This window comes from Mustela nigripes, chromosome 11, assembly GCF_022355385.1.
Source record: "Mustela nigripes isolate SB6536 chromosome 11, MUSNIG.SB6536, whole genome shotgun sequence".
Lineage (NCBI taxonomy): Eukaryota > Metazoa > Chordata > Mammalia > Carnivora > Mustelidae > Mustela > Mustela nigripes.
The window spans coordinates 12,228,320-12,251,876 of NC_081567.1; the positions used below are offsets into that span (position 1 = coordinate 12,228,320).

The window sequence follows — 23,557 nt, forward strand, 5'->3', positions numbered from 1 at the left end:
AGTGCTACCGAAGAGAGGAGGGGAAGGTGGGGTTCCTGCTGCTGTGGCTCGTTTTTGCTCTAACATCTGACGGCCTTTGGGGCGTGCCTTCTGGGAGAACGGGTCACCCAGCACGGAGCTTTGGGGTTAATAGAGCGGGGCTCGTCCGGTTGTACTTCGATGCTGCTGCCTTATCTGTGGTTTGGTCCCATTGTGGTCCAGAGCGCGTCTCCCCAACTCCCAGTTACGGACCTTTAGGACTCCCACTGTTTGCCTGTAGGAAACGTAGGCAGGTTCTGGGGTCCCATACGGTGTCTTCCCTCGTCATTGTACTGATGGCCAGTGTGCACAAAGTGTAGCTTAGGTCCTGACACTATTCTAAGCACTTTATTAATTTTTTAAACATTTCATGGGCATGTGGTTCGGGCGCATGGTAAACTCTTAGTACACATCAGCCACCAGCATGGCCACGATCACCACCATCCTCTTCATCATCGGGTCATCTATGAAGAGAATCCTGTGGGTGCTTCAGACCCCTGGCGGAGGCGGTCTCAAGGAATAATTTGCTTCAGATGTTGAGCATCTGCCTCCCTTTCCTTGAAAATGTGATGACAGAGAAAGAGGAAAAGATGGAATTGTTGGAATTGGTGAGGCTTTTCCCAAACTGGAAGTCTTCTGACCGCCCTTCCTTGCTGCCCAGCCCCCCACCTGTTGGGGGCAGGGGTGAGGGCCAGCACCCTGCAGGGGAGGGTGGTGGGAGTGGCAGGAAGAGAAGAGGCAGCCAGCGAGCTCCTGCTCAGGCCCCTGCAGCGTGTGATTAAGGCCTGCAGCCCTTGTCAGCCAGAAACTCTCCTCACGGTGTGAGAGGCAGAGAGCCTTGTCACTGTCTCTAGAATTATTTGTGTAGTTCAGCAGCTGTTTCCCTCAGATGCTTGCCACACGGGGTTGGGTTATAAAGACGTACGAGTGGCATCGCCGAGGTTCAGACACTTGTGCTCACTCCGCAGCTGAGAGCCACTTAGGCTGTTCTTGTACAAATGCATTAGATTATGGCTAAGCAGCTTATGGACATAAAAACACATTAGAACTTTACAGCACTCTATAAATTATAGTTTTTGCAGCATTCACAGCCACAATGCTAGGTAATTACATTCATTAATCTACTACTAAGAGCATATAAAGTTGCCTCCCAAACAGTACTGTACGCGTCCGCGCTCAGCTGGGAAGGAGAGCTCACCCCCCCTTCTTTTTCCATCTCCCCCTTCCATTAAGCCTTGGGCAGGAAGGTTTTGGATGGGCCATTGAAGGATTCCCTACGAGAGTCCAAGAAACCCCTTTCTTTCAAGGTCAGGCTCTGGCGGGAAGCGGTAGAGGTGATCTTTTCACATTAGACGGCTTCCAGTTGCTATTTTGTGCGCCTTTGCTTCTTGTCGGAAATGGACAGATGTCTCGTTTGGAAAACCAGCAGGGGCGAAGCCCTTGAGAAGAGATGGATGATGTCATCAGCGGCACATGCTTTGTCAGGCCTTCTTTCTGCCTGCTTGTAGGAAGGGTTTACAGGGGGGTCTTCTGATTTCGGACGCATCCTGCGTGCAGGGTGGTCAGGTCAGTTCACAGTATAGAATAACGACCCCCAGTCTGTTCCAGAAATAACGTTAGCTTATTCAGGCCTCGTGGCCGCTCTGTAAGTTTGGTGCCTTCACTCGCTCCCATTGTATAGCAATGAGAATGCTGAGGCCTCGCAGGGTGTTGCGGTAATTAAAAGAAGGATTGCAAACCCCGTAAGCACTCCATTACTTGGTACTCTGAGGATGCTCTGTAAACACAGCCTTGAGGATAGATGGAGAACAGATCCGCCATTAATCCTCCGGTGCCAGATACAGTCTTTTATAATGACGAACAGTTTCCCTGTATAATGACTGAGAGTGGGTCTGTATTAGTCAGGAAGAGGGATTCCCCCATGTCACTCACTTGCTGTAGAACCAGGCGCTGCTGCGGGTTTCCTGAAGCCACTGTGCTCAGGAGTAGAAATGGAGGCTTACGGGGCCTGGGACATTCACTCGAGGTCGCAGAGCCGCCGGGTGGCACCTCCGCTGCTCACACTCAGATCGGACCGCCCCGGAGCGCCTCTCGCGTCAGGGCTGGCGGAGCAGGGACCCGAGGAAGGACGTGGGGAACCCATGAAGAGCGTGGACAGCCGCGGAGTGCTGCCGTTCTCTGGAAATCGGAAATGACTGCAACACCCAGAGGATCTCCCGCAGTAACGGAGTCTGGGGGCACCTGGGTGGCTCAGTGAGTCACATGTGTGACTCTTGATCTCAGCTCAGGTCTGGATCTCATCGTCGTGAGTTGAAACACCACGGTGGCCTCCACACTGGGCATGGAGCCTCCTTGGGGGACAAAAAAAAAGGAGTCTGAGCATAAGAAGGTTTTGGCTTTGTGTCCTGAGCTCCTAGCAGCCTTCGCTTTTAAGGACGGGGCACAGCGTTCCTTGCTCAGCGGGCACGATGGCCGTCTTGCTCCTTGAGGAGCTGAGAAGGATCGAGGACCGCCCAGGGCTCTGCTGTGGGGTCGGGTAACTGCTGAGAAGAAAAGGGGTTGCTCCGCTGTCAGTCCGTTTGCTGACAAGGGAACTGCAGGGCAGGCTTAGCCTCAGCACCTCGTGTCCAGCCCAGCGCTGCCCGCGTTTGCGAACGAGCTGCCATCGCGGGGAGCCCCCAAATCACCAGAGCCTGCTGCTTGCTCGGTGGGGCAGGGCCAGGGCCATCTGTGGCACGAGGTGTCCTCAGAGTATGATAAAAACCGGACAAGGGAAGAGAAGTCCTCTCCCTCTGAAATACCACCTTGCCAAGGTACAGCTTCAACGACGGGCTCGGGTTTGGCCCCATACCTGCCTTCCTGACCGGCCCATCTGCTCGCGCGCACCCCCTCCCCGGCTCACACAGCAGGTCTGGCCTTCAGCAGTGCGCATCCTGCAGAGCCGTCCTCTGTCACTGTGGTTCCCACGTCAGTCTCAACAGCCTTACGTGTGTTGACTCCTCCGCCGATGAGGGGCCGATATGCCACTGCCGCTTGGGTGAGCCGTTGCTCACCTCCTGTGGGTGGTGGTGGGGATTTCGCCGTTCCGGATGCGATCTGCCGAGCTTGTGGTGACATCCAGAAATGCTCGCGGGAGGAGGAAGGGCGGATTTTCGCACAATCGGATGACATTTTCCAGCTCCCTGTCCAAGTGGGACCCTGGGCCGTGTCACCGCAATGCTTCTGTGTGAGAGAGAAGGAAATTCTTGAAAGCACGTCATCTGCAGACAGATCCCTAGATACGAGCCTTTTGTGCACATGCACGGGCGTGTGCTGGGGACGGAGGGATGGGGTGTGCACTTAGAACTCTGCGGAGGTAACCATGGATAGCTCTTCCAGATAAATTAAAATGCTGCTGCTGAAAATGGGAGCACATTTTCAGAAGGGACTCTCAGTGCTTTCAGCAAATCTCTGTGGCTTATGTTTTTATATAGCAGTCGTCTTCCCAAACCAGGCATCCCCACTGCCTATTAGGTAAACACGGAGAGCCTAGACTATGAGTTAAAGGTATCGACAGCATTTCAAGTGCTATCAGAGAACGTTTAATTCAGTTTAATTTTGTGATAAATCTCATGTTTAATCCTCTGTTACTCTGTAATCATGTCTGTATTGATCTTTTCTGAATGACTGCCTGCAGTTTAATAAACTTTGCCATTAACCCAGAGCTTCTGAAGGAAGAGATTGATTCCGTTATCAAATCTGATAGACCCAATAAGTACCTACACATCACTAATCTATCTATAGGAAGCTTTGTTAGAGTGACAAGCCTGCGGCTTGTTGGAGAAGCTGGGTGGACATCTGGACCTCTTTACATGATGGAGTCGCCTCCAAATTAGCACCTGATGTCCTTACACAGAGGGGCACCACCTTTCATTTCTCAGGCCAGTTATTAGCCAACACAGAGGACAGGCTCTTTTCTTCCTTCAGCTCTAATTGTAGGGTCTAATTTATTCTCATTCCAGAAATAGCTTGAGGAGTTGATTTAGTCTGCGTCTCCGGTCGGTGGGTACGTCTAACGCACTTTTCTAGGCTCCGTGCAGATCTGCGGGGTAGTTCCATTTATTTTTACCCGAGTGATGCTAAAGCAAAGAAAATCCTTCTGGGTAAAACCTGACATGGAAGACCAGGGTGATGAGGAGAGAGTGCGCGTTCGCAGGCTGCAGCTGAGCGAGCGAGGTCCTAGGCCGGCAGCACGCTCCGTGCAGCCGCATGTGGTTCTTCCTTAGCGACGGCGCGGCCACAGCTGAACGGCCACTTCTGCATTTCGCACCCGTGGGTGTTTATGGCCGTTACCATCATCCACTAATACTTGTTTACCTGCACGGGCAAAACCTGTGGGATGCAGGTTCTGGAAAATTTGTGTAGCTTCGTATTTTTTTAAGGTCAGAAAGGTGTGTTGTCTGGCACTTTTCACTCCTGAAAGAAGACGGCGAAGATTGCCAGTTGGAGAGAAAAGCCGAGGCTTTTATTCCTGTAGAGATCTTTATTGCTGATTTGAATCCGTTCTGAGAGTTCAGCCATTTGACATCAGAAGCGTGTAGCCTTTCCCTCATTATGCTTTGGAGGAGAAGTGGAGGTGAGAAGTCTTTTATAATGAGATAATACTAAACCGTAATAGGAAATTTTCTTCAAACCAAAGGTCATAACCCTGACACAAATAAGGTTATAATGACTCGGTGTTAGGGAATGAGAGGAGCTTTACCAGTCCACAGCTTCCTCCCTCGGAAAACGAAAATACGATCCGGAAGAAAACCTCTAGTGGATCAGTGAGCTCCAAACTGAACATTCTATATGCTGGTACAATGTTGAACATTTTATATGGGATAAAACTGTCTCCCAGGATGATGACATTAGACAGGCTGACAAAACCTATGAGACCGTCCTGTGGAGGATCCTACATTTATATGTGTTGAAGTGGATTGGTTTCTGCCCTTTCAATTAAAATTATTTTGAGGAAGGGTCTGACAGAGGTTCTTGGAGTAGGGGAGGGTCGGCGTGCGCATGTCCACGTGGGTTCCTGCGCCGTCCTATAAAGGAAGGAATGAATGCCTGCTCACCTTCAATGGGACGTTGGCTGCAGTTGCTGGGAATATGGGAGAAAGTGCCAGAGTCACTACTCTGGCAATGCCTGTTTCATAGTTCCCCAGAAACCTCTCTGAACCACTTGAAAACTTGAGCCGTAAAGGGACTGTCTCTCATCCGTACACCCTCCCAGTGTGCTGTACAGAACTGTTTGTATTCAGAGCCACGTGATGTGGACTTTGCCAGAAATTGCTTTTCCTGTCACTGAATAGTCCTAAGCATTAAATTACCTTTCATAAAATCGTTTCCTGTCTGCTGCGTGGACAGAGTGTGCCTTCTTTGTGTGTGTGTGTGTGAGTGTGTGTGTCTGTGATTTGTTTCCCTAAATGGGCCTGTCCAAGTGATTCCCCACTGCTGGCTGTCGCCCCTGCTTCGGGAACAGCACAGCCCTAGCTAAGCAGGTATCGGTGTTTTCTGCTGCCTGTTACTGCAGCTTTGACGTTCTGTTTTGTTTTGTACAGATCTGACTTAACAGCCAGAGCTGGAAGGAGCTATTAGTGGTCTCCCCGCGTGTCCCCCTTTGCAGGATGCTGATGTTGCACGGAGAGTTTTTCCCTGTCTTCTAGGGAAGACTCGGGGAAACCGTGGGGATCAGAACTGGTGGCGCACGGAGGAGAGGAATGGAGAACCCTCCCACGGCGCAGAATCCCAGTCTCTGTTTCTCCTGTGGTTCATTTCATCTCATTGTCCTAGAACAGTGCCACGAGCCGCATCTTTCCCAAAGTAAGTTAAAGATCCTCTTAGGTCCAGATGTCCATCCACACTGTTTGTTGCGTTTCTGGTGTATACATCATCTCCTCTGCTTTTCCCTTTGTGACGGTGATGCAGGCCCAAAGCAGGCCACGTTCCACATGGAAGCGGGGATACCTGTCCTCCGCAGGAGTCCCCCGGCCCAGGAAATGACCGTTCAGCACACACAGCTGACAGTCACTGCCACAGGATCAGTACGATACCGAGAGTGGCCGTTGGAAGTCAAGTTGTGATCGTTCGTGGGCACCTGTGGAAGAGAATTTGGGAACACGTTGAGGGAAGAGGAGAAAAGCCTGTGTCTTTCACTCATTTGAGTCCAGTATTTGGGTAGGAAGAGGTTTTCCCTGGCCGGTCGGGCTCCTTGCCTGGAATATCTGTCCTGTCCAACATAGTACCAACCCCTTGATTTTTCGGAGGGTAGGAGGTTTAAGACCTGGTAAATGGTCATTTGACCTTCATACGAAGCCACAGAACAAGACCTGGCATTTTGCAGTCAGTCCCCTTTCTTGTTTTGTCTCCTTTTGGACTTGGGAAGGTGACCTGTCTTGTCTCTGAGCTATCTACTCAGCCCCTTTTGAGTGCACCAGGGAAGGGTGATGGTTTCACCATGGCGTGCTGCGGGGATACCCAGTTCGGAAGTTTTGGGGTGACAGTGTGAGAAGGGAAGGGAGCAGGGTGCGGTGCGTAGCCGGGTGGGACCACGTCTGGAGTAAGAGAGACCTGCGTGGTGCCTCGTTTCTCCCAGTTCGCTTGTTCAGAAGCCCCGGCTCTGTGCCCGGCTCTGGCTTCCACTGGGCTCTTCCGTGTGGTGTGGTTCCCTTCCCTGTTGGGACTCACTCTCTGTGCACGTGATCGCCCTTAAGCCTTCTCTGATGAGATTTTCTGCCTGAGTCATGCTGTGCTCAGCTTTGAGAATGTTGCTGTTATGGAGGAGTTAAAATTTTTTTTTAAGGTTTCCTTTTCGTCATGCTGTATTTCTCAGATTATCTGGAGGGACTGTAATCCAATTTTAGGAATCCTTCAGGGCTGAGAGCCTAAACTGTTTTAAGCAATAGCATCTAGTTGCCAGGGACTCAACCGTTTTGAGAGTGTTGGGGTCTAGCAGCAGCCAACTCTCAATTATCTGTGGGAATGAGAGGCCGCTGGGACGTTTTCCATTCTCAGAGTGTGCAAAAGTCTCACTTCAGCGGGTGGTGGTGATCTCATCCCATCGCTGGGTTTAGGAGGGCTTCTCAAGTGGCTGTGCTTTTTCCCCTTTGTTTTTGCTTTTCTTCTCTCTCTCTCTCTCTTTTGCGTGACTCCTCACCTCTGACGGGGGCACCACACCTTGGACAAGTGTTTTCATTTCCTGAGTTTGTACTTAGTTTCTTTTTCTAAACCATTTGGATTCCCTTACGTCCTGTGTATCGTCATGTATTAAATCTAAGAAACCGCCTCAGTTGTTTTTTTTTTTTGTTTTTTTTTTTTTAATAGGTAGGAGCAGTAAAAAATGTATTTATGTTTTCTTTCTTTGCTTTCTGGGTCAAGTGTTCATGAGAGAGGATATGGCCAAGCAGCTAACCGGGGCACTTGAACGAAAGCTAGGAAGGCTTGACAGAGGTTAGCCTCTGAATAACCGAGAATCGACTGTAGGAAGTGAAGGAAACAGGCACACGTGAACTCCACCTTGGTGCTGAAAATGACGCGAAGACGGCCCTGCTCCGTCGGCCCGGGGCGCTCTTGTCCACGGCCCAGTCGTCTGCGCCGGCAACTGCATGGCCCCGTCGCGGGCTCCTGGCAGACCTTCCGCAGTGCGGTCCTCCCCTGGTTTCGGGAATCCGAGAGATGAGTCCTTTGGACGGACGCGGAGTGCCGTCCCGGTGTCGGTGACGGGGAGCTGCCGTCCTGCGTGATGGCAAAGGTTGCCGTGTGTTTTTAACAGCTTCACTCAGGTTAACTCACGTCCCGGGAAGCTGCGTGGATTAAAAGTACAAGGTCTGACAAGTTTCCGCGTGAGCGTGTACCCGTGAAAGCATGGCCGCCATCGAGCCGGTGGACAGTTCTCCCCAGATGTTTCCTCGTGTCCTGGATAATCTCTTCCTGCGCCGGCATGGGAGCCCCTGATCTACTTCCTCTCACTCCTGATTATCTTGTATTTTTTACATTTCATATAAATGGAATCACACGAAATACTCTCTTGGGACTCATCTCTCTACCTTAGCGTTGTTATTTTGAGACTTAGTCAAGTTGTCGTGCGTCAGGAGGCCACTGTTGCTCGTTGCTCATGCTCTCCACGGTTTGTTCATCTGTTGATGGACATTTGAGTGGTTTCCAGTTTTCAGCTGTAACAGAGCTGATACGAGCATTCTTACGCAGAGCTTTTTTGTGGAAATGTGCTTTAACTTGGGGCGGGGGAGACACCTCGGTGCAGAATGGTCACGTCGTAGGGTAGGTCTGCTTTGAACTTGTAAGGAAGTGGCCAAACTGTTTGCCAGAGTGGCGGGGCCGTTTGTCGTTTGTCATTCTTCCGCGGGACGAACACTCCTCGCCATCCCTGCCGCCGCGGCTGTCCTGAGGCCTCTTCGTTCTAGCCCTTCTAGTAGGCAGGTAGTGGCGTCCCATTGTGGATTCAGTCTGCATTTCCCTGATGACTGCTGATGCTAAACTTCTTTTCATCTGTTACCTGCCACCCATGTATCTTCTTTAGTTAAGTGTTCAAACCCTTTTTTTTTTTTCTAAGACTGTTTAGAACAGTGGGTTGGTTGTTTTTATGTAATTTTGAGGGCTTTTAAAAATATAATCTGGGCGCCTGGGAGGCTCAGTGGGTTGAGCCCCTGCCTTTGGCTTGGGTCGTGGTCTCAGGGTTCTGGGATCGGGCCCCGCATCGGGCTCTCTGCTCGGCGGGGGGCCTGCTTCCTCCTCTCTCTCTGCCTGCCTCTCTGCCTGCTTGTGATCTCTGTCTGTCTGATAAATAAAATATTAAAAAATATATATATGTACACACACACACATATATATATATATAATCTGGATACAAAACTCTTTTCAGTTATGTACACTTTGCAGATAGTTTTCCGTTCTGTGACTTGTCTCTTCATTTTCTCAACAGTGTCTTTTGAAGAGCAGAAGGTTTAATTTTTGATGAGGAGTAATTTATCACTTTGTTCTTTTATGGATTACGCGTTTGGCATCGTGTCTGAGAAATCTTTGCTAAACCCAAGGTCACAGACGTTTTCTCCTCTGTTTTCTTCTGGGAGTTGGATAGTTCTAGGTTCTGCATTTAGGTTTCTGATGCGTGTTTAGTTATTTTTCCTAATTAGACTGAGATGCCAATCAAAAATATTTGCATATATATTCATATATATATATATATATATAGTGTGTGTGTGTGTGCGTGTATATATTTGTTCCATCAATATTTGTTTAAAAGGTTATTTCTCCACAGAATAGCTTTTGTGTTTTTGCAAAAGCCCAGTTTCCATGCGCATGTGTGTCTATTTCTGTACTCTTATTTTGTCCCGTTTTCTACTCTTCTGTCTTCACGGCCACACCGCGCTACAGTCGTGAGGCCGTGTGAGAGGCGGCCGGAGGGATCACCGTAGTGGCTCCTCACCTAACCGGCTCTCCTGTAACGGCTCAGTGATTCGCCTTCTGCACCCCCACTAAGCAGCCTGGGGTCAGGGAACCTTTCTTAGGTATTACTAACAGGTGGCGAAGTGGCTAGCACAGCAAGGTATTTTCAGATGTGAACTTGAGGAATTAATTTTTTTGAACGCCACATTGTTACGCTGTTTGTAAATTGCTACACAGGGTCTCCTGTCCTTACTAAAACGACTAGGTTCTGAGGGTCTGTTCAGAAGTCCAGAATGGGGGCACGTGTGAACGTCGCATGCAGTTCAGTTTCAAAAGAGCTGTGTGTTTTGTTTCTTTCTTAATGTTTCACGTCTTACCATCACTGTAAATGCTTTCAGCTCTTTGGCGTTTAAGAAAGGACGCAATCACGGTCTGTCAAACCATTCCAAAATAAGTACAAATGCAGTAAAAGAAACCAACAAAGCACCCGGCAAACTAAAATGAGACCACAGCAGCCGTGAAGGCCTTTGGATGCAGACAGTCAGAAGCGCCTTGTCTTACTTCTCCTGGCTTCTCTGTGACTCCATCGCCCGTCCCTAAGATCAGATGGGTTCAGAAGGGTTCTGGTTAAACCGTCCCCCTCTCTCCCACGTGGGCGTCCCCAGGGCCGCACGCAGGCACCCACGCCGCAGATGCTTTGTAAGTGACGGGCTGCTCTCAGGTCGGTTTGGTTCCGAAAATCCGAGGGAGACTCTCCGAAACCTATTTCGCGCAAGGCAGGCGAACTGTGCCTTGCTTTTCTGTGGTCTCCGGCTTCATCTGTAATCAGCAGGCGCAGCCCCGCCGCGGAGACACGTCTGCAGTTTCTCGCTCTCCCTTCGTCTGCACAGCGCCGAACCATCTCGTTTTGAAATTCGGGAGCGGCGGAGGAAGCCTTTGCTAGAGATTATAATTTGAGAGAAGGGGAAGTCAGGAGCGAGAGCACCTATTTTGAAGAAGGCTGGGTGTTCAAGGAAACCATCGTCTCGGAGCCTCTCGGCATGTGTGCTGCTGTGACCCTGTCCTCCATCACCAGTGACCTAAAAATCACATAATTTCAGCTATTCACGAAACCTGGTTCCATCTGGTATGCATGGCTTGTGCACTTACCCCCTCCAGCAAATATGTCTAAATCTTTTTCCTTCACAGCCAGCCTTCTGTTGTTGGCGTGCTGGCTTTCTGGCTTTCTTGCTAGCTTCCCCGATTGTCAGATGAATGCCTTAGACAAATATCTATGGTTTTTCCTTTTTCCAGATCTCGTCCTTTTTCTTCTGCCCTCCTGCTTTCCTTCCCAGTGCCTGTTTACTAAATGCTTCCTTTGCCAAGTCTGGGGCACGGTCACCTGATTTTCAGAAAAGCCCTGCAGGTAATTCTCATGGACATAAATTTTCCATGGGAATCACTAGCCTTTATCAGGGAAGACAAGAGTCAACCGGCTTATGAAAATCGTCCTTCGTTGATGGTAAACACTTATTTTATAAATCACACAATTTCCTTCCCATTTTGTAACCGTGGTTTATAGACCGCCTGCCCCCCCCCCCCCCAAGTGTGTTTGAGGAAATTCTTAAACCAGTGGGTCATTGTTGGTTGCTGCATAGATGCAGGCACACACACGTGTGTGTGATCACATGCACAGCTCTCTTGAGTGTTATAAGGTTAGCAATTTATCATCAGTCTTTTTGTCTTTGATTCTTTTTGCTTAGAATGGACAGTTCTTGTCATTTTTCCTCCAACACAGTCAATGAGAAGTTAAATGATTACTTTATACATCGTAGGCGGCCGGGGAGTGTTAGCAGAGGGAACGGATGAACAGTAGCCTGGCTTATTCAGGAATTACACCAAAGTGTCTATGCAGCAATCTCTAAATAAAACTGTATCTTTGAAAGAATAAAGATAATTTCTGGGCTTTGAGAATATAAACCTCTTCTATAATGAAAACCTTTTAAAGACTCTAGATTTTTTTCTTTCCTCTGAAGCCACCACCTCTACATACACTTTGATCCTTTCTCTCTTCCTCTCTCCTCCCCACCCAGCACCCTCCAGAGTTGAAAATCTCAATAATAATTGGACCTAAGATGATTGTCCGGCTGCTGCTAAGACTTCGGCAGGTCTCTTATGAGCTAATGTCACGGCATGGGGTCCATTCGCTCTGTGTAGCTATGCGCGGTGCGGTGAGATGCCTTGATTAATATGCTACATGAAAATAAAATGGATCTGGAAGAAATTATACCATCCTCTCATAAATATTAATTCACATTTGTATGGAATCGCTCATAATTTTCAATATACTTTGGAGCACCTTCAGTGTGAGAGGAGATTCGGGCTCCAAAGAGAATGGTGTCATTTTTTAAAAAGCTCGGTTGATACATTATGAAGTATCGTTTGTTTATTAGTCTGATACTCTACACGCATGTATATACTGGGCCGTGGGTGGGTTGTAGGAAAAAGAGGAGTTCTTTGTTGTTGTTTTTAACCCTGTGGGGATTTCGGATAGTACTCTCGGAAGAGAAGTACAGTTGGTTGCAGTATGTTGACGTGGTCCACGACAGGACTCACTTGGCTGCTTCATGGGTCCTTTTGGTTGCGCGCGACGTCAGACACAGAATGGTCAGAACCAAGCAGATGTCTAACAGCAGACCGTGGTGGTGGTGCTGGACGGAGGGTTAAATATAGCGGACATTTACTGAACATTTCATGGGCTAGATCGTCTGTCCACGGTTCTGACAGTGGAGTCGATGGCCGGGCTAGATGTTTTGTCCACGGTTCTGACTCTGGAGTCAATGGCCATGGGAACTCCCTTCGATCTCAGCTCATCCCCTGAACGCTCGCCACCACACATCTCCCTCGCCTCGGGAGAGCTGCCTCTCCAACGGCGGAGGGCAAACCATCAGCACTGATGCAGCTAGACGTTGAACCGGGAGCCAGTCATTTGCTTGATGAGATGGTTATTTTTGATACCTTTTTGCTCTGATAGCTTCTTTCTGCCCTTGCGGGCTTCTTGCTGTTTGTCGTGATCCTGGTTTCTGCAGTGCCTGCGGGATTCTGGTTTCCAGTTTTCTAGTTTGCTTCACTCCCTATACCAGTCATACTCCTACTTGATACTATTCAGTCGCTATCGTTGCTTATAGGTTTGGGTACTTTAACTAGTTGCCTCGTTTATTTATTTATCTAGCCTGATTTATTTATCTTTGCCCTTTGCCTGATTCTGCGAAGCGTTGGGGTTACTGAGATGAATTACTCAGTCTGTGCCCTGATTCTTTTAAGAGATCATGCTGCCAGCTGCCTCAGGGCCTTGGCACAAGCTGTTCTCTCTGCTCAGACTTTCAGAACTAGGTCAAATGGCAGTCCTCCCTCAGGACCATCCTGCGCCTGTGGACTAGACCATTTCCCTCGTTTTAGCACCCTTTGCCTTTGGTCAGTTTGCGGTTGGTATGTTTACGTGATTTGACTAATATTTGTCCCTAAATTTTAAGTCTCATGAGGTAAGGAACCCCCCGCCCCCACAGCTGTTCTCCCAGCCCCTGGAGGACAGTGCTGACTTTGTTCTTGGTATGTACTGGGCCCACAGGCAATACTTGCGTTAAAGGAAGGCTTGAAAATAGTGCTTCACATCGTAAGAAAGGTCTTCCTGAGTGGACAGCCCTGCGAAGGGTCCTTCAGCTAGAACAGGGAGTGGTGTGGCAGTTCGGGCTTTGAGGCCTACGCAGATGTAAACATCCAAGCCCCCAAAACGATGGCAACGGCTGGTTTGAAAGACCTCGGGGAGCAGCATGTATGTCAAGTGGGCAGTGCTGGGTACTGGGAAGCAGCGGGATTCAGAACCACTTTGGGACTACGGGATAGTGGGGGACGGGAGATAAAGAAAGAAAGAGGTATTTTAAGGAGAAAATAGGTAAAAGGAAGATTTTGTCTCAGTTTTTATTATTATTATTTTTAAAGATTTTATTTATTATTTATTTGACAGAGAGAGATCACCAGTAGGCAGAGAGGCAGGCAGAGAGAGGGGGGAAGCAGGCTCCCCGCTGAGCAGAGAGCCCGATGCGGGACTCGATCCCAGGACCCTGAGATCATGACCTGAGCTGAAGGCAGCGGCTTAACCCACTGAGCCACTCAGGCACCCAGTTTTTATTATTTGTTTTAATGTGCGTTCATTTAGCAGGATAGAGAACCACCTTGGGACTATGGGATAGTGGGGGAGGGGAGATAAAGAAAGAGAGAGGTATTTTAAGGAGAAAATAGGTAAAAGGAAGATTTTGTCTCAGTTTTTATTATTTGTTTTAATGTGCGTTCATTTAGGACCACAGAAGCAGAATTTTTATGTATGGGGCTCAGGCTCCGCGAAGGAGCATTTTCCGGGTAAACAGGGTCGTGCGCACTCAGGCACCGATGGCCGCGTGCCACAGCTTCTACATTCAGTGCTTCGTGAGCACATTTCTCAGGGTTCGAAGGACATCCTCACGTATCTCACCAGTGGGTGCTTCGGGTCTCTTAGTGGATAATGTCAGAGTCAGGCTCTGGACCCGGGGCTTTCGGTGTTTCCGTAGGTGCTGAGCTGCCCGCCGGCTCAGAGTGCACTGGGTCTCGTGGCCTGAAATGCCGGCCTGTGGTCTCCGCGGCCGCTGCTTCCGACCCCGCGCGGGACCTCCGTGACGTTTCTCCTACCCTGCCCATCCCCCAACCACACACAAAGTGATAAATGACAAGTTGCTGTACATCCCGGTGATAATATTGTTGTTGCATTTTGCACAGACCTGGGGTGATAATATTGTTGTTGCATTTTGCACAGACCTGGGAATTAAGGATGCGCAGAGGAACTTGTGGTAAAAACATATAATGCATTAAGGAAACATTTTAATCATATGAATTGATAGTTTCTTGCTTGCTGGCTGGCATCCACCTGGCCCTGGTTTAGTCAGGCTTTTGCCTTTTTTTTTTAAATCATGCCTGCACTTAGGACTGCTTTTCTGAGACATAATTGATGCAGCAACTTGGAAAGTGAGTGTCTCGAGCCTCTTTGGGAAATGTCCTTGTGTGCCGCTGCACCTAGCGGAGAACCCGATTGAACGCCACTAAGCAGTGAGATCACTTTTAATGGACAGATGCTTTGTGCTTTGTTGACTTTTCCGCCCGACCAGAATAGAAAGGATGTATTTGTGGTGGCCTTAGGGGTTCAGGAGACCTGAGAGCCGTGGTTCCTAGACTTAGGCGCTCTCCTGTCCCCTTCCTGCTTTCCCTCCCCCTTCTTGTAACCCCGCTCAGCCCGTATCTCGGGTGCGACCCTGGACACCTGTGTAACCCGCGCTTCCCTCTCCTTCTCTTCCTTTCTGTAGAAAGATGTCGCACTTAAGCCTCAGGAACGTGTGGAGAAACGCCAGACCCCTCTGAGCAAGAAGAAACGAGAAGCACTTACCAACGGCCTGTCCTTTCACTCCAAGAAGAGCCGACTCAGCCACACACACCACTACGGCTCGGATCGAGAGAATGACCGCAACCTCTGCCAGCACCTGGGGAAGAGGAAGAAGATGCCCAAGGGACTCCGGCAGGTGAGGAGGCGCGGGTTCGGGCTTCTCCGGGCTGGAGAAGACCTCCTCGGCGGCTGCTGGAGTGTGGCCCCGCAGAGCCGTGCACTTGCTGCTCATAGAACATGCCAGTCCCCGCTTGGTGTGTCATTACGGTTGAAGCTTTGGCTTCGGTCCCTTTTAGTCAGATGTGCTGTGTGCCGCGGAGCTGGGTGCTGGTGCTGCCGGAGTGGGGGCAGACGGACCAGACTCTCGCAGCTCATCAGCGTAGACTGGCTCGCAGGGCGGCGATCTTCCTCATGGGGACAGACGGACCCGGCAGGTGTTGATCGTGTCCATGGTGGACCTCCGGGTTCTGAGGTGCTAAGAATGGTGGTGTGCAGGCAGGCAGCGCCTTGCATAAGATTGCTGTTTTCCAGAGCAGCTCAGATACTGTGGCGTGCGGGAGAAATGAATTCGCCTTTCGATTCTCCAGTTCTCTGTAGTCCATCCTTCAGGACTCTCTTTGCGATCTGCTGATGGGATGAACGTCTGGTAGTAGGGCTCACTGGCCTGTTAATAATTAGGTTTCAGTGATCCACAAGAAAATACAGCTCTTGGCATTTGGGAGCCTTTCTGCCTGTGGAAATCCCCACATGAGATAGATTAATAATGAGAAACGAAGCTGTTTATAGCAATTTCTTTCTGCACAAATCCGGAGGCTTTAGTGCCTGCCGACCTACCTGTGTCGTGGGTGCGTTTGTTGGTTCCTGGCGGGACCACCGGGTGGGAATGACCGTCCCGTGAAGGAAGCGGAGGGAGGGGGGAGAGCGTGTGGGTCACCTAGCAGCTGCTGCTCAGTAGAAGCCGGACAGGGAATTCACAGTTTGCAGGTGTTTCTCTGCAGAAGGGGAGGTCTGGGATCCTACACAACCGTGGATCCAGACGTTCACAGATCGTTCGTAATCCTGCCCTGAGCGTTCTTAAACACAATGTCGACCTTTCCTCAGGACCTAATAAACCAGACCCTTTTGGGGTGAGCCGCAGAACTCCGTGGTCTTAGATTTTCTATTCGAAATGGCTAGGCCAGTTTGGAAATCATTCTTATAAATCATCAAGGGTGTATTTTTGCTGATGATTTTAACCCACTGAGCCACCCAGGTGCCCCATTTGGTGATGATTTTAGAGAGAGGATTGGAAGGACCCAAAACATCAATATGACCTCCTCTCTAATAAGATGTGAAGTCTGTGTTTTTTTTTTTTTTTTAATTAAAAAAACAAAAACCAACCAACCAAACAAACAAATAAAACCTTTTAGGAAAGTGTGGAGGGAGGGAGGGAAGCCGGGTTTGGTTCTATGGAAGGTGATGTTCCTGGGGTGTTGGTGCGACTCCCAGCCCAGGCCACTGTGTCTGAGAGCTGTGAGAAGGTGACCATTACCATGGAGAGAGGCTGCAGGGTAACCGCCATCTCTCCCCCAGGCCCTCCCAGCAGCGTAGGAGGAAGGCTTCTACCGTTTCAGGCGAGAAACCGATTTAATTCCGAGTCTGCACTAACGTGCGGTTCCTCATCGTTGACGCTCTTACTCCCTGACCTAGTCTGACTTTCCATTCTCCGTCCTCAAAATTCTTCTCTCTCCTCTGTGCTCTGGTGAAGACAAGAACTTGTCCGTCTCAAATTCAAGTAGCTTTTTGGTTTTTGATGGCCAACCTGGTACAAACGCTATTTGAAATCAAAGCTGTCCTTGTTTTAGGCACAGTGTTTGAAAAGCAATGTTTTTGACTCACAAATCGTGGAGAAGCAAAGAATGAGTCGTACCTTTTTGGTCTGTGTAAGAGTCTTCAAAACAGTGGTGTTTTTCTTATCTTCAGTGTTGATGCCCAAATATACTCCCCTAATCAAGTGTTATCTTTCTAGTAGGAAAGGAAGCAGAAGTGGGAACTGGAATAAAGCTCCACCACTCTCCATTTGTAGTCTTCCTTGACTCACATGTACTGTTTTGAAACCCTGGGCAAAGCACTGTCCATTGCTGCCCGTCTGGAAAATGAAGGGTTCGGTCAAGGTGATTTTGGTTTGGAGTCTGTAATTGATAGTTTCTGTGAGGACATTTAAGGGAAAGACGTGTGAGGGAGAGACATGGCTCTGTGTGTGTTGCCCGTATGGGTGCCGTCGGGGGTGCGATCATGGGTAAGAGGTGACACACAAGTCTTCAAGGGCCAAGGGCGCGTGAGGACAGTACTGGGTGTGCATTTCCAGTTGTGGCAGATCCGACCTTTCCTCTTATGAGATAAAGTAGCTGAAATCTGACCATCTTAGCCGGGAGGGGGTCTTGAGATGAGAGTGTCCTTGAGGAGAATTTCTAAGTTAATGGTTTGTTGCTTAGTGCTTCTTCTCGAGGGAGGTGTCATGGGAAGAGCCATAGAGGAAAGACCGTAGGAGGTGAGAATTTCGTCTTTATTTTGACTCCATGAGAGTAGATTAGGGTGGAATCTTATTAGGAAATGGTACTTCCTGAGGAGGCATCTTAATGCACAGCTTTCCTGTAATTATGGGAAGATGTTACTCCTTCGTGGAGAGGAAATAATAGGATTTTTTTTTCCTGAGAATCCGTTGAAGGCAACTAATCTTTTTAACGTGAGCGTACAATTATATACTTTGATAGGAGAGATGTGTAGTTCTAACACCAAGCAGCCTTTTACTTCTCTTGCCTGATGGTAAAACCTCAGTTCTCCTGGTTTTTTTTCTCATCCTGGGAAAAGAAAGCTTTTTAACTGGCACTTAACTACCCCGCCCCCCCGTTGGAACTCATTTGTTGGATTATGTTTATAAGTTTAAATATATCCTGACTTAGAAGATGCTGAGCTGGCAGCTGTCTTTTAAAATGGCTGCACATTTTTATTTGGCAGGTTTGAACATTCTCCTTAATTTCCAAAGGGGCTTTTAAAAATGAAGAAAGGAACAAGTTAACTTTAGCAAAGAAGGCATGTCTTTCTGACCCCCAGGCTTCTTGTGTTTGTCTTACACAGAAGTGTTTGCTCACGACGTGAGCATTCAGACATTATGTTTAAAAAGTTGTAGCTTGTACTAAAAAGGATGTGGTAGCCCCCTCCCCCGGCTCCTGCCCCCACTTAGCCTTGGGAGTGGGAAACCAAAACAGAGGCTGCCCAGGCCGTCCCTGCAAGGAGCCTTATTCTTTAACTGTAAGACTGTCTCGGTGCAGCCGCCAGGAGGGCACAGGGACGTGACATGCTGCCAAGCCTTGGAGCCAATGGAGGACTTCCTCAGAAGCATTTTGGAAAACTTAACCCTTCCTAGGGCATTGAGTTTTCTTTCATCATGTCTCAGTTCTAGACCATGGGAGAGGATTTAAAGTTTTACTGCTTCATAGTTGAAATCGCAGAGAGCAAAGGGGTTTTCAAGTTAGAGCGGCAAAGAGGACAAGTTGACGGGGTTCGGAGAACTCTCAGACTGGCTGGGCTTGGGTGTTTCTCAGCCTCCGTGTAGTCCATTAGCCCGACTTTCCTCTCTCTCATAGGGACCCAACCAGAGGACGCAGGCTTCAGCAACATATGAGCATTTCTTAGGCCCTGTGAGCTCTTCCGAGAAGCAGATAATCAGGATGGGTCATCAAATGAAATCCCAGAGCCTGCCTCCTAACTGAATTTTAGTTTCTAAAACTCCATCCAGCTGGATGTCTCCGAGAAAGAGGCAACCTTCTGACATTGCTTCAAGCCACAGAGGATCCCATCTGAGAGGGAAATAACGGACTTTGAGATATTTCAGGAGCCCAGCAGGTAGACTCTGACCTTGGCTGGTGAGGATGGCTTTTGTGTGGTTTAAAAATCCTCATACAGCTTGCCCTGGGTGGGTATTGCCTGTAAGGAATGGAGATTTGTTCCTGTCCCTGAACTCTGCTGTGGCAGACTCCAGAGTCGCTGGGAGATTGGTAGCTGACATTGTAGATCCCAACAATGGATACTGATGTGCGGGAGGAGGGACTGACCCCAGGGCCACGTCCGTAAAGGGAGAGCTGTTGTTAGAGCTATGCGGTTGTATCTGCCTTGTGTGGTGCCGCTGTGTGTTGGCCTGATTGGGAGGAAGTGGTCGTGTTGGTGGAACGGACGGGCCCAGGTGACCAAGCCACCCGCTGTGCCGGAGCCTTCTCTCTGCTCACGCCTTTCCCCCCGGGACAGCATTTACTACCAGAAGCTGATCCTTTACTTCAGAGGGACTGACTCAGGTTGTCTTGAGGACTTCTCGCTGACGTTGTGAGTAGAAATTAACTTGCAAGGGAGGCTTTGTAATGGACGACTTTGATTAAACAGATCCAGTTCAAGTCATATTTCTGAAGGCCAGCTCATTAGTTTTGGGTAAAAAAATCCAGGCTGAAGTCACACAGGTTTTTATCCAGCTTGACTCTAGAGCCTGCAGATCTCAGCAGATCTCAGAGCATTGTGAACACTAATGCAATTAGGGTTCTCACTTCAGCGGCGGAAAGACATGCGAGCATCAGTACGTTCGTCATCGTGGTTAAGTAATGGAAGGCGCCTCGAGCTGGTCACAAGAATTGGAGCTGCAGTCACGTCGTTTTTACTTCCTACTTCAGAGTTTCAAGTTTAATGTCTTTGTTGGGATTCCATTCGCCTTTTGCAAAAATTGTGTTGTCAGGTGAAGGTTGCAAACCGAGAGAGTAAATTAGGTCCTCTTCTCTTCCTTCTGATGAATCTAAGTTGCACATTATTTTTTTCCTTTGCCTAAAACTACAGAAATAGAAGTAAAACCAGATGATCAAAGAACGGGAGGGAGAAAGATTGGGTTAATAACTGCTCTTGGAATTTTGATTAACTCAAAATAAGGGTAAGATGCCAGATTTTAACATCTAGTTTTGAGGCACTCACAATCCGGCCTTGTCTCTGTTCTGAATAGTTGTATATTTATTAAATTGGAGATACGGGTTTGGTATTGGGAAACAAGGGACACATTTCAATCACAAGTTTTATGAAGTTTTTTAAATTTTTAAATTTTTTTTTTTCAACTTGGGCATTTGGAGGCAATGACAGTTTAGTTTTTGAGTTTCAGAACTCTTGTTTTGTGTCTCCTGACGACTGAGCTTACTGTCTGGGATAGAGTCCCTCAGCCTTGGGTGTTGGTAAGAGCGATAATAAGCATCTCTTGACCTCATCGGGACAGATGTTCGGAGTGATGAGGCCAGTAATAAATCTTATCCCAAGTGACATATGTGTTTTTAATTAGAATTTAGCAAAAATCGACTAGAAGAGGACATAGCACATGACTACCCGTTCAGAAAACAAAACCTACTGAGAGAAAATAGGCTGAATGACAAAAGGAACTGCCACTAAAAAAAGGGACAGTAACTCTGCTTGTGTGATCCTGAGCCCTGTAGAAATTGCTCCATTTAAAAATAGAAACGAAAACACCAAAAAAAAAAAAAACCAAAACAAAACCCAGAAACCAGTGGCATTCACTAAATCCCGTGAATATGTTATAGGTATGTGTGCGTGAAACTTTATTAAGGGCCACTTAAGTCATACATATTGTTCGGGACGGACAAAGTGAGAGAAAGGATTCTCGGCTCTGTCCCCCAGAGATCCCGCACTCCGGGTGACCGAAGGCCGAGGGCACGCGCTTTCCCTTCTCACCACATTTTGGACGGCCGGCGGGGTTTGGTGGAACTCCCTTTCTTTATCTAAAACTGCATTTTTTGTTCATGTGGTAAGTCTTCCCTCCTCCGCTGACACGCCGTTCTCTGCGTGCGGCCAGATCTGAGCTGCAGAACGTGAAGCGAGCCCCCGCGTGTTCTGCATCCTAATCCCCGCGCGCGGCACCCCGTCTCCGCACGGGCCCGCACGTGACAGGTACCGCGTGGGAGGTGGGAGCGAGTGGGTGGCCGGTGGGTTGCCGTGGTGGCGAGGGGGAGCTGAGCAGATGGCGGCGATCGCCACGTGTTGTGAGACTCCCGTGGGAGTTGATGGTGGTGACAGGCGAGTCACAATGTGCTATTTACAGTTTGGGTTTGCAGTCTCTCGGTGACATCTGAATGCTCTTTAGCAACTGCTTTCATGACTGCCTTTCGAGGAGCTGCTAATTGAAAATGAAATTGTGGGTGGGCTTGAAGGCAGGCACAGGCAGCTCCCTATGGTAGATGTTGCTGGAAAACTGTCAGATGTCTTGGTGCCCGACTTGTAGTTCTCTTTCCAAAGAGGAAGAGCCAGAGGTGCGTTTGAAGATTCAGTGCGTGCCCCTGGGCAGAGCGGCCTGTCCTCCTCCTGCCCAGAGAGCCAAATGCGCACCCACTGGGCTGGAAACCAGGCCATCTGCCGCCGCTCACCTTTGCACGGTTCTCGTTCGCTGCGCGTGCCCGTGCGAGGTTCTTATTTTGAGTCTGTTAACATCTTGTATTCTCTGTTAGTTTTTTGTAGGACGTGATCCTTTTCCCTCCACTGTTCACACAGTTACTGTGCAGGAGGCGACGACGGTCTGATCTCTTGAACTTGAGGGATCAGAGTCCGAGTCTTGCCTATGACTTTTCTTCCTGTACACCATCGGCTGTGCTGGGGTCTGCGGGGCAGGGCAGTTGGGGCCTCCAGGCGCCCTGAGGGGAGGGGAAGGTGCCGGACGGGATGACCCGGCAGTGGTGATGCTCTGGGGCGTGGTGATGCTCTGGGCCGTGGTGGTGCTCTGGGCCGTGGTGGTGCTCTGGGCCGTGGTGATGCTCTGGGCCGTGGTGGTGCTCTGGGCCGTGGTGATGCTCTGGGGCGTGGTGATGCTCTGGGCCGTGGTGGTGCTCTGGGCCGTGGTGATGCTCTGGGGCGCGGTGGTGCTCTGGGCCGTGGTGATGCTCTGGGCCGTGGTGATGCTCTGGGCCGTGGTGGTGCTCGGGCCGTGGTGATGCTCTGGGGCGTGGTGATGCTCTGGGCTGTCTTGCAGCCGCCCCCGCCGAGGCACTGTCATCCGTACATCGTCTTAGAGCTGTTAGCGGAGCCTCCGCAGCATTTCTGAAATGGTGGCTTTCCTGAGTGTCGACGTGTCGAATTGTTTCATCGCCAATTCCGAAAGCAGCTCTGCACATAGCCGTCTAGTGCTGAGCACGGCGTGACCTGCCTCTTGGAAGTACTGTTGGCTTCTCTTTAATTAAATATGAGGAGAGATACAACGCGCCCATTCTTTTCTAGTTTTCCCTTGAACGTTTTCAGGGAACTCTGTCTGAGACAAAACCGTGCTGAGTTCCGTGCTCTGCTTGAGTAGGACTGGTACTTGCTTTTAGGGGGTCCCCGAGGCTGGGGCCGAGGGGGACGTTGATGACACAGCCTTGCTGTTCTTAACCCTCAGTCCCATTAGACCTGCCTCACCGCGGGAGCCCAGCTGTGCTAATGCACCGGCCTTACTGCCGGTCCTAACGCCGTTTAAAGGAACCTGGTCTTGGTATTTCTAAGTGAATTCTAGAGCCTTCCATGCTGATGCAGGTGGGGGTCATTTTATGGGCAGCAGAGTACTTGCAGGAGCTGGGTCTTTTCACACATAGTGGTGCGTGTGCGTCCTCGCACTAGTGCTCACGGACACACACGGAGCGGAGGCTGAAGGGGCCCCAGGATGCAGGCAGGTCCTGTCAGGGCCTGCCTGGTGTCTTTCCGGAGCCCTGCCTTGTGGCCCGCCAGACCCTCCCCGCACCCAGCCGTCTCAGCTCTCCGCAGGCTGCCACGGCTCCCGCGCGCCTGCCTCCACGCTGTCACCGCAGGTCCCCCGTGATCTCTGCACCTGCATGAGTGCAGGAAGCGATGTGCCATGTGTCTTGGAATCATGTCACGCAAACCTGGACAGGTCTAATTGCTGGTGATGGTTCTGAGTGGCGGAGATTGGCAGTAATTAGGCGGAGGGGCAATTAGCTGTATTTTCTGGATCGGGAACTTGCAGAATGATGTTTCTCAGAGGGTGGTCTTTGGACCACCTGCGTCGGAGCAACTCCTGGGCGTTGGTTCCCAGGCAGGTTCCCAGGCAGCACCTCTGACTCGTGCCACCGGCGTCCGTCTTGGGTGGGGACCGGAATGTGGCACCACCTTCCTCGGTGCCGTGAATGCAGGGACTACAAGACTTACGCTTTGAAAGGAGCTAATGGTATTTTGCTTTTACTTTTAGTAGAGGGAAAAGGGAACAGGACGATGTTGTTTGCAAAACTTGTAACAGATCTTCCAAGTTTTTACATCACATCTTGCATGAAAATAATTTTATCAACACGAGGACCGTATTCACCTTCTGTGTATTTACTAATTGAGTTTTTTTCCCAAACTGGCAAAAATACATGTTTAGAAATAAATGCCATAGACATTATATTACAAAAGTAATGTTTTCAGAATGGTTGCTTTTTAGCAGGAGTTTATTAGAATATAGCTTTGGTAGAACAATTACGTTGTGTTCTTCTCTCCTTAAATCTTCCGGCTCCCTCAGAGAACTCACTTCTTATGCATACGGTAACAGGAGCTTTTTTTCTTTTTTTCCATTTCACGTCTTTCTTTTCTCCTTCAGCACCATGATGACATCAAGCTCTTAAGGTTTGTACGTTC

At 49.4% G+C, this 23,557-nt stretch overlaps 1 protein-coding gene across 3 annotated transcripts in view; it reads left to right on the forward strand.

Moving 5' to 3' along the window:
- The window catches only part of AUTS2 (activator of transcription and developmental regulator AUTS2), a 1,069,563-nt gene that overhangs the window by 249,305 nt on the left and 796,701 nt on the right, over window positions 1–23,557 (forward strand). For all 3 annotated transcript variants that reach the window (XM_059414736.1, XM_059414738.1, XM_059414737.1), the window contains exon 2: window positions 14,811–15,023. In XM_059414736.1, the coding sequence (XP_059270719.1) occupies window positions 14,811–15,023 (213 nt within the window). The remainder of the gene's footprint in view (window positions 1–14,810; window positions 15,024–23,557) is intronic.